Source organism: Charadrius vociferus, unplaced genomic scaffold (assembly GCF_000708025.1).
Source record: "Charadrius vociferus isolate BGI_N301 unplaced genomic scaffold, ASM70802v2 scaffold90, whole genome shotgun sequence".
In the NCBI taxonomy this organism is placed as follows: domain Eukaryota; kingdom Metazoa; phylum Chordata; class Aves; order Charadriiformes; family Charadriidae; genus Charadrius; species Charadrius vociferus.
In genome coordinates, this window is record NW_009647222.1 from 5,393,819 (window position 1) to 5,411,833 (window position 18,015).

The 18,015-nt window shown below is 39.4% G+C and overlaps 1 protein-coding gene across 1 annotated transcript in view; it reads left to right on the top strand.

Moving 5' to 3' along the window:
* PDE3A (phosphodiesterase 3A, cGMP-inhibited) overlaps positions 1-18,015 on the top strand; it is a 95,315-nt gene that overhangs the window by 61,140 nt on the left and 16,160 nt on the right. Inside the window, exons 5-9 of the mRNA XM_009879660.1 lie at positions 3,705-3,924; positions 6,625-6,710; positions 7,165-7,334; positions 8,660-8,797; positions 15,152-15,263. Coding sequence (XP_009877962.1) covers positions 3,705-3,924; positions 6,625-6,710; positions 7,165-7,334; positions 8,660-8,797; positions 15,152-15,263 — 726 coding nt within the window. The remainder of the gene's footprint in view (positions 1-3,704; positions 3,925-6,624; positions 6,711-7,164; positions 7,335-8,659; positions 8,798-15,151; positions 15,264-18,015) is intronic.

Genomic DNA, 18,015 nt, shown 5'->3' on the forward strand with positions numbered 1-18,015 from the left:
TATGTCTTTTCTTACTTTTCCATAAGTATAAATATGGTTATTTCCTTTATCTAAAAAAAAAAAAAAAACCAACCTCCCCTCCCCCCCAAAAAAAAACCAACAGTGGCTTAAAATATTAGAGCTCATAGTGATGGCATTGTAAATTTTTCGATTTCTATGATTTATAGAGGTTAGTCATGACATGATGTGGCAAGTTCGTGTTGTGATTTTTATCCATTTAATTCCCTTGACTATAACAGGGCTGAGAATACAGTGGATTTTATAGCATTTGTTAAATTAGCTATCTGTGTTTGTTGTCTGACTGAGATTTTTTGAAGCACGCTCTACATAGTGCCATTCAGAGCTGTAGGCAGCAACTGACCTGTCTTATGCAAACATATCCAAGACACGGCCATTATAATTCAGAGGTCTATCTCTGTATATTCGTTATTGAGAAAGTTCTGGTAGTTCTGACTGATTTTTAGAGATAAGAAATATGGTGGTTTTTACTCAGCATTTAGGGTCTTTAAAAAAATTACTTCTTTTTTAATTGAGGGAAAGGAATTGGGAAGGTGACTTCTTAATTGATAATGAAATGTGAAGTATGACAGCCATGAATCAATCTTATTCCATAGTAACGTGGTTCTCTTCCCTGTACCAATGCAGGATAAAGTAATGTTTACCCGTACTTTAACTTGTAGTTCAAAGTGATCACAAGGCTTTCGTTTTTTAAATCAACCCTTTTTTCTTTTTCCCCAAACATAGAATAGTGTTGAGAGAATGTTATTCAGAGATACTGGCCACCCAGACATCAGATGGAAATTGATAGGTGCCTGAGGCCTAACATTGAAAAAGTCAGAGAACCTAAACTTGGAGATGGGTTTGAAGATATGGCTGCACAATTATTCTGCATATCTAGCACTGTCACATTGCATCTCCTTTTCAAACTGAAGAGTTTATTTAATCTCCTCTTGTACAGAAGCTGCTTTGTTATACCACAATGAAGATTAAGTAACACAATATTATCTTAAAAGATAATAGGCATATAGGCAAAATGAATAAAATTGAAACTGGAAAGTAATGGAGATATAGTACCAAGAATCCAGAAATTTGTTTTAGAACAAAACAAATCCAACTTGGACTTGTGATTTTCAGAGTTGAACCTATTAACTGGAAAGGCAGGAGTGTGTGCGTATGTAATATTTTATACATAGAAAACAAGACTTACCAAACACATCAGTCAGTTTTACATTTAACCTTCTGCTTCCAGAAAGTGGAAGCAGAAGTCTTCTCTGTTGCCTAACGACACAAGCATCACAAGCATTTCCTAGGGGCACTGATTCACAGGAGTAAAAATTTTAGCTTAGCATTTTATGCAGAAGAGGGATATTTTGATGTTTTAGACTGTTTGCAATCATGCACTTTTAATGAGGATGTGTTTTTCTGTTCCAACTAAAGAATTGCTTCAATTTGCACTAGTTAATACAAACTGGACTTTTATATATTAGCTCTGTTGGCAATATATAATAATCCTTGGTAGAAGTTGATCTAAATAAACCTGTAAACCTGATAATTTACAAAATGTGTCTTTAATTATGCATGACATTATTAGCATTTTAAAATACTGCTATGTATACCTACTTTGGCAAAATTCTCAGGTAAATTCAAGGGGTTTTGTATGTAATTTCACATTGCATTGAAGTTACTGTTTTATTTCTTCAACACTGCACACATGTAAAAATTCTGGAGGACCTAAGCAGATGGATGTACTTTAAAAAGTTCTTCCTGTATTGTTCATCTTCTCTTATGTTGATTGTTCAAAATTCCTTGCTATAGCAAGACACATTTTCTCTCACTTTTGCCCATAAGTGGTTAAATACTGAATTACTAAAAGTGGGTTTGTATTTTTATGGTAAATTTATTTATAGTCACCCACCCTGGTAAATTGCACTTTTAAGAAAAAAAACACAACTAAACATGTTTCAAGAGACGGGACCTCAGACTAGCAGTAGAAAGCCAGCTGTGATTAGAAACACTGTTGTGAAAATTGCTGTTTAAAATCCCAGGACTTGCTTTAAATTGTTGAAAGATGACCATATATACCGTATTCTCTAACAGTCATGAAGATTAGCTGGTAACATACAGCTCAAAGATAGACAGTAATCCAACTCAATCCCCTGTACATCTATCAGACTGTGAAATGTTTTTGAAGACATATTTTTGTTGGATGGAAAGCAGATATCTCAAAGGATTAGTAAATGTGAAACACAGGCTTTCTGTATTTTAAAGCAATTTCCATATGTCATGGCCATCTGATAACTTTTTAATTGCTCTGTATGCTGTAGGTTTCTGATCTCAAGACTAGCATAATATCCTAGTTGCAATCATTGAATTAAGGCAGTAATACATTCCACATGTTTGCTGAAGAAATACTTAATCAAAATTTAGGATATGTTGGATATCTCAAAATTACAGAATAGTAACTCCCAGAGATTATTTTTAACTCTTGGTATGACAACAGTAAATCATATTTTAACCTCCTATCACAGTAAGTTGTTATCAAGAAAAAAGCACTGGAACTGTACACATATATCCTGCAAGGTTAGTATTTCATAAACTTAGATCAACATATTGCTGTATTCTAAGATAATTTTTGTGTCTGGAATGCATTTAGATAGTGGGCACAATTCAAATATAAAACCAGTTAAAGTTCCCAAGCTCTTTCTATCATTTGGCTTTGAAGATGAACGTGATAAATGAACTGGGGCTGAGTTCCTACAAACTTTAGAACAAAGCTCAGGAGGCTAAGTCAATATACATGCATTTCCTTTTAAGACAGATTATCTTTGCTCCCCTGCACTTCACTGTGAATGGGATCTTTTTGTCTGAGACTAGAAAATATAAAGTGGATTCGAAGAGAAGGCAGAACTTTATCTCAAACACTGGACCAGCTGATGCATTTCATCTTGGCAGTGGTGCTTAGATAGAACTGGGGACAGAGAGAACTACATCTTTCTAGATGTAGTTCACACATGTGGATGTTGGCAGTTTCTGACACATTAGCTCAGGAGTAGAATACCATGTGGTACAGGTAATGGTTGTAAGTCTCCCATAGTGAGCAACAGATACTGAAAAATAAACTCAAGCTGCACAGGATCAAGGCCAAAATCTGTGAGGAATGCGGAAATAGCACTATAAGTGCAATATTTTATATGAATATAATGTATGACTATTAAATATTGCTTTTTTTGGTTTATTGCTAGTCTTCACACGTGTAGAAATTCAAATTTTCTGGGAATGTGTGTAAGCCTTTCTTGTCCCTGCCCAACAGATGGAGACAGTGAAGTAATGAGAAATCGCAGATGGGTCTGGGAACTGCCTATTTGAAGTTTCATGTCTCTGTCGCTAGCACATGTTGATACCACTAGTCATGCCACTAACGCATACCTTTCATTTCATGCCTGCCAGTTAGTGCATCCTACTCAACAGGGAGAATATGCTTCGTATTTTGAGCCAGATATTCAGCAGGTTGAAGCGGCTGAAATTAATTGAGCTTCATTTCTTTGTGACAGCCATGGGCTTGGCTCAGAGTGGAGGAGGGTTTTCTCTTTCCGTTTGGAAGCTATGCTGGTACCTGCGCATCTCAAGAGGAGTATTTCTGCACAGTGAACTCATACAACCATCTGCCACTTCTCTTAATTGACAAAACTCTCTTCTCTTGCCAGGTATCCCGCCAAATATCTCACCTCTCACCTCCCCATGCCATTCACCGATTCAGGGGACGCCTGCCACAAGTCCTACCGGGAAAACATCTTCTGTGTCATTTCCAGACTCTACAGATACTGACACCAAGCAAGGCTTAAAGCCACACAAAGTCTTAACTTCTACTCAGAGTGCACCTACCCTGTCAGAACCTGTTATCAGCCCCTCTGTCATCTGCAGCAGGTAAGATAGTAATTGGATATGCGTTGGAATCATTTCATGTTGTTCTCACGAACAAGCTCTTTTGACCCACATAAATTTTTGTGATTTGCTGCGGTACTGTATGTTGATATTTCACCATATCTAAGCAGTTCTTAGTATATGAGTAATTGTGTAGATTGATGATACAAAGTGCTTTTAAAGTGCAAGAAGGTTAGCTACTTTTGCAGCTTTTACTCATGTCAGATGCACAGTCTGATTCATAAATAAATTCTTCGTCAATAACTTGCAGATCTTAAAGCTGGATTTCCTGTTAACAACTTGTGTTTCTGATGCCGTGCCTTTAACACAAACAATCAATCACTTTCAGGTCACAGGCCAAGTCTTTCACAACTGGCACCTGATGTTTGATAGAAAAATCTGACTGCTAGGGATTAAAAGCTGCTGGCCTGTAGCCTTCTGATAGAGGTGTTCCAACAGTGCCTGAAGACTACATAATTTTGAGCACTCTCTCAGAAGGGCAGGATCCACCCCTGCCCTGGGTGGGCATTGCTGGCATAGACTTTGTTGTTGATTATTTGAAACAAACACATTATTTAAAATAGTATGGTGTCATGACTGCTAATAGAATTGGCACCCACTATTACTAATAGTCACTGTCCCTTTAACATCCACTGAAAAATCGTAAGCAGTGTCACATTTCTAGCCATTAGTATATAGCGATGTCATATCCAGAGATACAAGCTGAACCAACAGCGCGTAAATAATGTACCCCTTAGTAATTTAAGCACAATTAAAAAAGAAAAACAATAAAAAACATACAAAAAACCTCAAAACCAAAAAAAAACCCCACCATAGACATTAAATAGCTAAGACAAGCTGAGAGAGTTAAATTAACAAACACTGGAAATAAATCTTGTAATGTTTGAGCTTTCACACTGTAGATTGCTAGTCTTCATGGTATGCAATCCCTTACATTTACTGCCAAAAAAACTGCGTTCCTACAAAATAATACCCAGTCAGCAACGTCTTCCACCACTAAACCAATCCTTCCCCCAACAAAAACAAAAGAGGAAATGAACTCTTGATGGGTTCAGTGCTTTAAATCAGATCCATTCGGGCAGTGGCATCAAGACAGAAGAAGTTTTACTATACTTTTTTTTTTTACTTACAGAGTGAAATGTGGTAGGACAGCAGAGTTTGAAAACTGTCTTAAGCAAGAACATATATGGCAATGCTGTTAAAATAACTTGTAGACAATATTTTTTAATTTTGCTTAGTGGATGAGGCAGGAATCCTGTGGAAAAAACGTTAAAAAGTCCTGTAATTAAGAAGTATATTGTAATGCCTATGCATGAAGGGGGTTGAGTTAAAGTTGCATGGGCATGTTTACTTCTGACATAGAGCCTATTTCAAGTATTCTACTAGGTAGCTCAGTAATTATTTTTTTTAATATAGTTTTATGTGGCCCATACATATTAAATCACTGTGGGTTTGTGTATGTTCTGGAAATAAAGGGATATACTCATAATGATGCAAAAGCCTTGTAGCATTGCAACCAATCAAAGGCTCTCTTTATCTTTTACTTTCACATTTTGGCTTGTTAGCATTGACCTTATGGAAACCACAAGGAATGTGGGAGAGAGAAATTAATACTTTTTTTTTCATCTTGTTTATAAACCTGAGTGATACAGGATTTATTTGCTTGGCTGTGCACTACAGGTATCATTGTATACAGATTTGTATTTTTATTTAAAGTTCTTTCGGGAATTCATTATGTTTGCACGGCTTACCAAGCTCCACAGTATGTTTTGGATGACCCAGTCAAAAGCCATCTGGCATAGGATTTCAGCCATTTTTATATGGTGAACTTAATATATTGATGCAAAATTTCTAATACAAAGTTTGACCAAACAAAATAATTTTGTAATAGTTGCTTTGCAGAGGCTGTTATATAGAAGATATGCCACAAAATACTGACTCAAACCAAAGAAAGAAATGTTAAAATGTCAGGTTTTCATGGACAGATTTGTTATAATACTGCTAAATGAGGCTTCAGATTTGTTAAGTTCTCTCATGTTTTCATGATATATTGTTGTTCCTTCAGGTCCTAGACTCAAGCATATTGGGATATTGTAGTTTAAAATGTTCCAGCTGGTATTGAATTCACATTTAGGGCTTAAAGAGAATCACACACAAGAAATAAAGTATTTTAATGGAAGGGAAGAACTAGTCATTTGGAAAGACCATGATATTGTGGTCACTCCCACAATGGCTTTCTTTTCTGGGAATGATGAAGCAAACTCGGTCTTCTTGTATCATTGCTAAATGTCTGGATGCCAGATCACTCACCTCACGTTCTGTCCAAAACGCCTCCTTCATTCGGATGTACTTGTTGTGTTGACACTGAAGTAATGGCAAAATACTTAGAGAATAAAATATTCATTTAAAAAAAAATCAGATGGTATAGGTTTACTGTTGGCAACACAAATTGAATGGTGGTGGCCAATTAATCCAAGCTCTTTCTCTATTTTTTGTCTTTTTACGTTCCTGACTTCCAATAAAACTTAAGCTTGCTCTTGTAATTTTGTCTGGAGAGTACACCCTGTACCATAGCTTGTACTGTATGACATAGTCTTACACTGTCAGCAGGAAATCATTTTGCATAAAACTGTCCAATGTGCATGGTTCTTTATATTGTGCATGTTTCTTGATGTATTTCAGCTGTGGCAGACCCTATAACCAAATAGAAGCTGGTGATGGGACGCTAGATAGAAATGATGGTACCACACACACACTGAACAGAACAGGTAATTGTTGATCAAAAACTCTTCATCCCTTAAAATTCAATAATCATTCAGTGAAAGGGCAGATATGCCTGTCCGAAATAAAAGGAGAACTTATGTAGGTGAGACCACACAAATTGTCATTGAGGCTCCTTTCTTTTTTGTATGTACATGTGCAAAATGCTCATGAAGAACAGAGTTAAAATATAAAGGAAATATGGTTTCCCTCATCCAACCTAGTCAGGTCAAATAACGATCCTCAAAATTTTTCTCACTCTTCAATCCCTGATCCCATTTTTTACACTCTGCAGGGTATATGCTTTAATGCCTTTGAACAGATTGTCCAACTTTGGACCCAGCCAAGCAGCACATATGTATTATGAGTCAGAGATCCTGTTGCTATTATTCAGAAGGTCACAGGATGACTTTGATACAATCCTTGCTAGTCACACAACAAGCTTTGTGATTTGTGTTGTAGATGATCCTGCGCAAGCCACTTCTGACTATGAGACCAACAACAGTGACAGCAGTGATATTGTACAAAATGATGATGAGACAGATTGCTCCAAAGAGCAGACACGGAAGGGATCCGTCTGTAGGACATACACGCCTGAGACCATCATTCTGCATCCCTTGATACCACCTGAGGTAGCTTGTTTAAGTTCTACTCAAACAATAGAATGTATACTGACACCGGGGGAGGAGGAACAAAAAACTCAAACCAACCAAAAACCCCAACCCCCCACAAAAAAATCTTAGGGCTGTCTAAAGACTGTGACCATGGTTTTAAGCAACAATTGCAGCAGGGTCCTACCTTGCAGTAGGAGGATTGACTTCCAAGAATTGAAAGGAACCATTGAAATGTGTGAGAGCTGCTAAGCACTGGCCACTTGTGAAACACTAACCATCTATTTTGATGAATAAATATACATTTATGGATCTGGCATTAGGCATTTCTGAAATGTTTGGCTTCTGTGTTAGTGTTGCCTTTAAAGGGAATAGATTGGAAGGAAGAGAAATAATCTTCTCAGACTATCAGCATGATATATAGTTTTCCTGTTCAGCCACTTCAGCTTCTCAATGGCCTTGCAATCTTGGCTAATATATACAATGGTCCTTATTTTAAAATAAATTAACACTTATCTGAGGGTGCTGCATGATATTATTGTTGGTGTATGTCTTGAACATAAGAAAGTTGCAGTACGGTGAACAAGTGCTGATCATCTCACAACTACTATATTCAGCTGTAAACTTGATTGAGATGTAGAGGGAAAGCTTTGTTTAGTTAAATTTTCCACAGCCTGTTTTACAACTGAATTAATAAATTTAAGTTGGCCGGAACTCTTGAAAAATTTACTGTAATCTGTTGAATTGGAGTTGGACATACTGAGAGAAGGCATTTTTCTTGAGTTACATTGGCATTTACTCATCTGCGGTTTCTTAGTAATAATGAAATTCAAGGAAGTATACAGGGAGAAATGTGAAAGGAGGGGCACGTCCCATCTTTTATTTGCAGACCTTGAAAAACAGGTAGGTTTCAGTTTAAGAAGTACAAGTTTTCACTTGGACTGAGCTCTATTAGCCATTTTTTATTATTATTAATGGGTCCTGATGCGGAAGTAGAAACTGAATGCTTTTCCCTTTGTACTGCAGCAAATTTTACAATGAAGAAATCAGACTCCCTTGGAAATGAATGAATGATTCCCATGAATGAATGAATGAATGTGTCTCATGGATAAGTTCAGAGGCTGATGTTTCACATACAGAATTTCCTATTCATTCAAGTGAAACAAATTATAAAGGAGAGTGGCTAGCTGCAGGGCTGGTAGAAATGGGGACATCTCCACTGAGCTGAGTAAAGTACCGTTGGCTTATGGATGATGCTAATGTGACCTTAGTTTTTAAGAGCATAAATTTTTGCATGAGATGCTTCGCAGAACTAAAATTTGTCTTTATTCTGATTGCTGGCATAGGACAAGCCTGTACTTGCTCCTGAGCCTCTGGTTATGGACAACTTGGATCCCTTGATGGAGCAGCTAAATAGTTGGAACTTCCCAATCTTTGATTTGGTGGAAAAAATCGGAAAGAAATGTGGTCGGATTCTCAGTCAGGTAAGAAGGCTATTTTGTCTGAAATGACTGGTTAGATTATTGACAGATTTAGAAAAAGTAGCGTGAAGACCCATTGTCCTTACAAGCTGGTCATCCAATGAATTATCATCCCTGCCACCTAATTCAAAGCTGACAATATGACCTATTTTGCCTGCTGCCCTCTGCCAATGAGTTTACATAAACCTTTCTGAATATTCACTTCTATCTGCAGGAGGTGCTGCCACTCCTTACCGAGTTCTTTGTGACAGGATTTCACATGGGGTTCAGCATGGGAGGGCTAAACAGTACATATGTTCAGCTGATGCAGGAAATACAGAACTTTGGTCCTTTTTTATACTGGAGATTTCAGTCAGGCTGTGCAAGAAAGCAAGGTCTCAGGAAGTGGGGCAAAATATAGTCCTTGCTATATTCCCTCACCTTTAAAGAGTCAGCTCTTCGATAGTAAATTCATATCATTTTACATAGGGAAGACTAATTCACTATGCATGAGGATGCGAGTGCTTACTAGTCTTTCTTTCAACGATCAGTTTCTCATTCTCTCCTTCACGTTGAATGCAGGTACTGACACAGCCTGTCTCTACCCAGTACAATTAATGTCACTTCCATAATCACTTTCTTGGCTGAACTTTCTGCTCTGTCATGCCCCTTTTCCTGGCACACTGACAAATAAGCCATTTTTTCTTCCAGAAGTATTGAGATTTATTAAACAGGAAAGGCAAGTAATTATATTTAGGGATGGAAGGGATAAAATCCCAAGAGAATCTGACTGATCTAGTATCACTTTATAAGGGTTTATGTAGTGATGAGTGCTGGAAAGGAGAGATTATGTTAATTGGTATAATGTGGGACAATTAACACCCCCCACAAACACAGAGATTAGTGTGTCAGGCAGATCTCAGTGCAACAAGCTCCAGAAAATGCTGTATCAAATCTTGGTCCCTTGATGTTTAACTGTTATTCAGCTACATTCAGTTATCCAGTGGTCAACCAAGAAAACCACAGCATGAATTCAAATTTATTCTGTGGTCTGCCTTTTATCGTTCTGTAACTTGGCAAGTAACATCTATGTTTAACCAGCCTGCCAGCTCTCTAGGTTAATTTTAAAGAAATAGGCAAACTATGGCTGAATGTGGATATTGATATAAATTCAGTGACAATCATTGAGACACTTCTGCGCTAGACTGAGCGTTTGATTAAAATGCTCTTATAGAATCATAGAATCATAGAATACCAGGTTGGAAGGAACCTCAAGGATCGTCTAGTCCAACCTTTCTTGGCAAAAGCACAGTGTAGACAAGATGGCCCAGCACCCTGTCCAGCTGAATCTTAAAAGTGTCCACTGTTGGGGAAGATCATATTTGTCATGCTGTTTTCTAACAGCAAAGCACGTTATAGAATGAAAAATGAAACATAAGAAAAACACAACTTTTTTTACTGTCATAACCAACAGTTTGAATGAGCCAAAATTTATTCTGGTTTTACGTGTGTACCTATATAGGTTTTAAGCACTTTACCAAGTTGCATGGAGTTCTGTACCTCTCAGGACAATTGCCCTGTGCCTCCCTCAATTTGCACTAAAGCTCCATACTCTGTTTCCCCACGTCTGCTTTTTGCACAGGTTCTGAGCGCATTATCCATTTTGCAGAGCCACAAAATGAGGCCAGTGAAACAAAATAGTGATGCTTTAATAAATAATATTTGTGATCAAAATCCAACATTTTCTGTATCAACTGTTTGTAATAACTCCCACTCCCTAAGAGCAGAATATAGCAAGCTCAATCTTGTTCATAAAATAGAGTTCCTTTAATTTTCTCCCCCACCTATTCATGTGTCCCTAATAAAATTACTTTCAGAAATGGGAGCTAAAATAAATAAATCTTTTTCTCCAGCTAAAAGTATTGTCTTTTTCTCGTATAATTTTTAAATCCCAGGATATTATAAACAAAGGAAAACAAAAGCTGTAATGATTTATTCTCTGTATTTTGCCATTAAATGGACTCATCCATTAAAATAAGTAAATTAACAAGCTGAATTAACTATGTTTGTCTTGCTGGGTTAAATTTATGAGATGGAACAAAGCAGAGTTGACACGTGCCTCTAGGGAAGCATTCAGTTTAGAAAGCAAATGCTGGCTTAGCATCTTTAAAGCTGCTTGAGATGTCTGTTTCTTCTTTTTGGAATTTTAAATTGATTTAGACATATAAAAAGACCCCAAACCAGTCAGCGGCCATAAAAGCATCTGTGCAAAATACAGTGGCAAGCACTCTAAATGTGACACTAACAAATATGCATGATAGGGATTAGAGAGGAATTTGCATACCAGTCTCATTTCAGAAAGGAACAGCAAAGCTCTCCAACTGAGTTGATGCTTCACAGCAGGCCATAAAGTTAGATTAATGTCTTCAGTCACACTTAACACTCTTCTTACAGCTCCTATAAAACTAAAACCTGTGGAAGAGAAAGTCATTTTCTTTGGAAAGCAAATAAAGTGAAAACGAATAGGCTGAAGTCAAGGTCTCTCTCTAGCTTTCATTACTGGGCCCATAGAGATGAGAAATGCCAGTGATCCTCCTATGCTCTTGGTACATGAGCAGCGCTGAGGTGGGGTGGCATCATTGAAATGTATGGACCCTGGGTAGTGCCAAGAGGAATGTTTGGTCATCTCATCATCATGCATGACTCCGGAGAGAGAAACTGCACCCATTATATGAAGGAGCAAAGGAAATCAATCCGTGGGGGTTGGGATATTCCCAGGATCATCACAACAGCCCTTGTGTGAGGAGTCATGTTTGTCAGAGCCGGAGACCAGGTGCCAACAACTTGAAACACACGTTTGCAGAAAGCAAAGGCAAGAGGCAAAAAAGGAGGGCAAGAGGGTTGTCTGCAAACAATGAGTAGGGAACCACTGACCTAAACTTGGCACGTGTCCTCTGACAAGACCCATCTCTGTGTGCCTGCAACACCCAGGAGAGGAGCTACATATGAATAATGATCCCCGTTTCCAAAAAAGATTCCATTAGGAATCATTTGCGAGAAGTGCTTGTCCTTCTTCAGGCAGCACCGCCTGAAGTATCTGAGTTATAAATGGTTCATTCCAGCATTACAATCATTGCAGAAAAAAGCAGAAAATGGAGGTGGGAGGGAAGAGGCAGTGTGGAGCACCCACTGCCAAGTGCCTGGCAGCTGTTGGAGTTTCCCTGGGCTTGTCCCTGGCCATGGGGACTGCACTGTGGCTGCAAGAGCACCATGCTAAGCCCATGGGACAGTAACTGCCATGGGAGCTCATGAAGCAGCATGTGGTTTGGGGAGGAGGGATTCTAAAAGACAGAAGTCTTTAAAAATGGTCAATCCAGAGCAATGAATAAACGAAATGGCACAGTTTGGGGTGGGGTTTTTGTTTCTGTTTTTTCTTAAATGAAAAGAGCTCAGTTGTTTGACTTTCTGGGAGGCGTCAGTGCCCTTTTTTCCTCTTTCTGACCTGCCCTTACCCCTTCCTCCTCCCCATTTGTTAAGAAAGAGAAAAAGAAAGAAAACATTACAAAAATGTCTGAATGATTTGCTTCGCTGTTTATGCTTTCTAGTGACCACAAATAATGCCATTTAACTCCAAGTCGTGGGGAAGAGCTCTCATTCATTTCCATCACAGTCAGCTTTGCTTCTTTCCAACAGCTGTGGAATTCCACCCCTCACGTCACCCCCAATTCAAGGAGGAGGAAAAAAATGCTTTTATAACATGCTTTACTGAAGATATCTTTATAGTATTGGTAGCTTAGACCAGTAAGGTTTGGTCCTGCAGAATAGTATTTCTTTATGCTGGCTCTTTTTATCCACAGATATTTTGCTGGAAATACAAACATTCAGTGATCTAAAACTAGAGTGTAAAATACGTCATTTCTCTGTAGCTGAAAGTTTGGATCCCAGCTGATTTACTTCAGCCGTGATTCCAGATAGATAAGCAGAATTCTGGGCAGTTTCTAATCCAAATTATGCATAAAGTCAGTCTCTTCATTCTGCCTCAGTACAGGAGGTTCCCATGGGGTTTTTGGAGAGTGAAGTTTTGCCTTCTACAGGCTCTACCTTTTACTCTAAGCTTATGTCTTCCAGAGCACTGTAATTCAGTAGTTCCTTAGCTCCTTTGCTATGAAGAACTTTTCATTTTATGGCCAACAGCCATGGCCACAAAGAGAAATTACCACCAGCATTACTAACGGCATTGCTAGTGGCACTTACACAGTTATCACAGAATCATGGAATCACGGAATTTTCAGAGTTGGAAGGCACCTCCAGAGATCATCTAGTCCAACTCCCCTGCTAAAGCAGGATTGCCCAGAGCACATTACTCAGGACTGCATCCAGGCGGGGTTTGAAAACCTCCAGAGAAGGAGACTCCACAACCTCCCTGGGCAGCCTGTGCTCTGTCAGCCTAACCACAAAGAAGTTTTTCCTTGTATTTAAACGGAACTTCCCATGTTCCAACTTGTGCCTGTTGCCCCTCGTCCTGTCACTGGGAACCACTGAAAAGAGTCTGGCTCCATCCTCCTTCAACCCACCCTTTAGATACTTGTATGCCATAATAAGGTCTCCCCTCAACCTTCTCTTCTCCAGGCTAAAGAGTCCCAGCTCTCTCAGCCTTTCCTCATAAGGGAGATGCTTCAATCCCTCAGTCATCTTGGTTGCCCTACGCTGAACTCTCTCCAGTAGTTCCCTGTCCCTCTTGAACTCGGGAGCCCAAAACTAGACACAGTATTCCTGTTGTGGCCTCACCAGTGCCGAGTAGGGGGGGTGAATGACCTCCCTCGACCTATTGGCCACACTCTTCCATGCAGCCCAGGACTCCATTGGCCTTTCTGGCGGCAAGGGCACATTGCTGGCTCATGGATAATTTACTGTCTACCAGGACCCCCAGATCCTTCTCCTCAGAACTACTTCCCAGCTGGTCCACCCCTAACCTGTACTGGTGCCTAGCATTCTTCCTCCCCAGGTGCAGGACCCTGCACTCGCTCTTGTTGAACCAATCGTTATGGTAGGAACAGAAGTAAGAGATGGGGCCACCAGCAGAACCCCAGCTGCCAGATGTGTTCATTAGAGGGGTGTCCCGGATGGTGTCAGGCACCGCACTGAACCTGTCTCTGCATCATCACTGCCTGTTGCAATGCTTTGCCAAAGAGTTAGTTCACATGCAGATTTTTCCTGGCAGGCAATGACTAAGAGAGGAGGCAGGGGCAGAGATGATCATTAAAGCTGCAAATTCATATCCTTCCTTATTATTGTTACTGTAAAAATCCACAGCTGCAGGACATCTGAAGTTTCTTTTTATTAAACTTTAGGTGCAGCTCACAGGTCCCAATTTATATACACAATATACAGAAATAAATAGATGTGAATAGCTGTTTGATTTACATTCAGGTGTAAAAGATGAAACATAACTTGTAACAATTTCTTATCAGAGTAGCACTCATCATTCCAAACGTGTTTCAGATTGCTTAGCTCTAGGCAGATCATTACCAGACAGATGGCACCAAGAGGGCAGAATTTAGCTAACAGCAGTAAATAAATAAAGAAGCTGAAAGGCTTTAGGGTTCAATTTGTGAAAGAAGTGAAAAGGTCAGACAGTAATTTTACTATGTCCCATTGTTCTGTATGTCAAGTTCAAACTTGTCTTCAAGTGTCTGTTTTGCAGCAGCTTCTGCATTTCTGAGCACTTGTCTCTCCTGAACACCCCCTCACTCATCCATCACATTCTCCCATCCTATATATCCTTTCCTGGATGTCTAGAGTCATCTTTCTGTGCAGGAACACTTGGCGCAGCTCTGCTTCCTAACTTGCTTGCTGCCTTTGAAATCCTGTCGAAGTCACTTTCGCTATCTCACTTCCGAAATGGGGGAAAGGAGATAATGCATTGGATCCGAATGGTTCTCTCCTTTTGTCATTCCTTCATTTGTTCCCCCTTTTTCTGGGAATTGATTTGGTTCGTGGATGCTCCTGGGAGAAGTTTGTGGGGAAATTTTTCCTGAGGCACTAAGGACTTCTGGGTATCTTCCTTTATGTGTATATCTGTCTGAGGTGCTTGCAAAATTCAGGGGATTCATATGCCTAAAAGGAAGAAAAGAACATCCGAAAGGGTGAAATGAAAGACTGAGGAGTACTGTTTGGTACTAAAAGCTCATCTGCTTGTCTATGTAACCACAACCATATGGAAATGCAAATAGCTGCAGCTATAGCTGGATCAAATGGACTTGAGAAAATACTACCAGGAAAGCAGGTTTTCATGGGGTAATTTGACAATGATTTTTATATCTGATTTTTAGATTTTTACTGGTCTGTTAAGCAGGATGGTTGTTTCGTTTTTTTCAGGTATCCTACAGGCTTTTTGAAGACATGGGGCTGTTTGAAACCTTTAAAATACCAGTGAGGGAATTTATGAACTACTTTCATGCCTTGGAATGTGGATACCGAGAGATACCTTGTAAGTAAAAATTCCCAGCAGATAATGGCGCTTCCCTAAAGTGTTGGGTATTCTCCACACACTTTGTTATTGAAGCCTTTCTTCTTTCATTATAGCAGCTACTTTTTTTCTTCTGCTACTTGACTAACAAAGGATGGCTCTCTAGACAGAGGCTGGTGTTGAACCACAACCTCACTTCTCTTTTTTTCATTGCGTTGAACATCTCATGTTGTTTCTTAATAATTCACTGCAAATTCTGTACAAGCCTAGAAACATATAAAGCTACTGTAGGTACAAGGAACTGTTTCTTGATGATGCAAGTATACCCCAGTGCCCCAACTGGAGGTTATTGAAACATTTCCACCCCATAAGCAAGTTGGATTTTACACAGTACCAGTGCTGTGCTACCAAAGGAAATGAGCCTTGTAAAGCAGAAAAAAATATGCGAAGTAGGTAAGTGCATCCTGTTCTTCTACAACTTCAGCTCGGCTGGTATTTTTCAGTTTGAATCATTTATTCACTGAAAAAACTGCTTTCAGTCATCCCCAAAGTATTTACTAATTCAAATCAAATTTACGAAGTGCTTTAACTGCAAAAGACTTTTTTTTTTTTATTTTCTGGGAGGAGGGGAGTGAGTTATTACCCCTTTTGGCTGGTGGATAACCCTTGTGTTGAGGAATATAGGATGCCCTGTTTTCTCCCACCTCCAAGAAAAATGCCTGAGACGCTGGTTTTGTAAGTCATATAGTTTCTCTCTCAAATATTAAATGCCAATTGGAACAGCTACAGTAGGAGGGAGTGAAGGAAAGCTACCTCAAGATGCCTTCCAGCCAGGTGGTTCAGACTCTATTCTGTGATAGTGAGAGACCAAATTTCGAATCTTTTCTTGGTTTGAAGCTGAACAGAGATTTGAAGCAGGAGATGCCAGCCTGAGGGGACTATAGGTGGATGTCCCACCTACTGTCTGTCCATCCTACTGGAGCCGTTCTTTTTTTTAAAAAACACTTAACTATTCATAGTGCCTCAGGATTTTTTGTGAATCTAACCCTTCATTTCCTTGGTTTTTCTTACGTGTGTTTCATTTTAGTAACGTGGAATATTTTGTCTAATACAAAATTAATTTACCTTCCAGTTTTTCATTTCTGTGAAGGTGTAAAAACCAAACCAACTTGTTTGGACTTAACTGCTTTTTTCTTTTGGTTTCTGAACTCAAAAAATCAGTTATTCACACAAAACTAAGGGTGACTATCCCAGCTGGATTAAATCACTACAAGTTTCACAAGAGGCTCATCCCAGCTTTACTCCTGAGAAAAGCATTAAACAGCCTATGCAGGGCTATCCTCTAGGTTTTTCGTGAGGAGATTAGTGTCTCTGGAAAGTTGTTCTTAGTACTTTGAGGGAAGGCAGGGGAGAGTAGATTTCTTTCCTTATTTTAATTTCTTCGTTCAAAAAATATCCATTCCTATTCTGTTTACTGTTTTGCTGTTCAGAATTTGAGCTAGTGGTCACTAACAAGTATTTAAAGGGAGGATCACAGGGAAGACAAAGGAGAGCAATGGAGGAAAGTGAGGGGTAAATACAGGGACCAAGTGGCATGACATCATGCTCGTGTTTAGTGAGTCAGCAAAGCAATTGCAAATTGTGAATATAATAAACCTTTGTGTGTTATGCCCATCTGCCCTTGGCAGGCAGGATACTGCTGATTTTAGGCACAGACAAAGTAGGCAGTTGCCTCGAGCACTGGAGTGTAGGGTCAGCAACATGGTGAAGCCCTTCTGCGCACCTCCTCTGCCAGAGCCAAGGAAATGCAGGCTGATGGCTGCTGCCCCACTGATGTTAGGGGTTACAAATGTGGGATCAGCAGTGCTGCTCTGGAGTGCTGAGAAACCCTCCATCAGCTGCATGCTCCCTATCTTTAGGATGCAGCAGGTATAAAACCAGGTTGGTTACACATCTTGCTGCCAGTCCCTTCTACTCCCCCAGACTACAGAGGTTTTTTCACCCCTAATGAAATTCAGTCAGTTTTACTTCTTAGTTCTTACTTCTTAGAGAGGGCTCCTGGACTTGTGTGTTCGTAATTTTTGCTAATGAAGGATGCATATAATGTCCAGTGTTAGCTTGATTCTTGACCATTATCTTCTTAATATAGCGTAGTTCTTCACCTGTTACCATCAAGCCTGTTCCAGCAGTTGGTTTGCTGATGAGAGACACGTGCATGATTGGCATTACCAAGACATCTCCAACTAAGATGACTGGTTACCTAAAGAGGTAGTCAGTTACTGTGAGTTTAACAGATGAGGGTAACCCAGCAGTACTTTTGTGCATTTTTGTACTTTGTCTTGTGAAATGCATCTTTCCAGAACTGCAGCAGCAGTAATGTAGCCACAGGTTATCATTCAGATTAGCAGATTTTTTTCTGTTTAGCTGGTCACTGTTGAAGATACCTGTATTTTGCTCAAAATTAGCCTGAATCATGAGTTGAAACACTTATCCTTCAGTGGCTTAATGCCAGATGTAAGCTTTGGTCCTGATGCAGCAAAGCATTGCTCTTCTTTCAGCATCAGAATTGCTTTTCACTACTATATGTTTAGATGATGCTTTGTGCTGAAGTAGTGTGAGATTCTTTTTCAGCCAGTTGTGTTGATTGTGGGATAGTTTATCTGGCCTTGAAGGATTTGCTGGGATGAACCTTGGGGTGACTTTTATTTCTCATTTCTGCAAAGAGAGCTTGTAGTAAGACAGATTACAGGATCCAGGGCCTGAACTCTCGTGT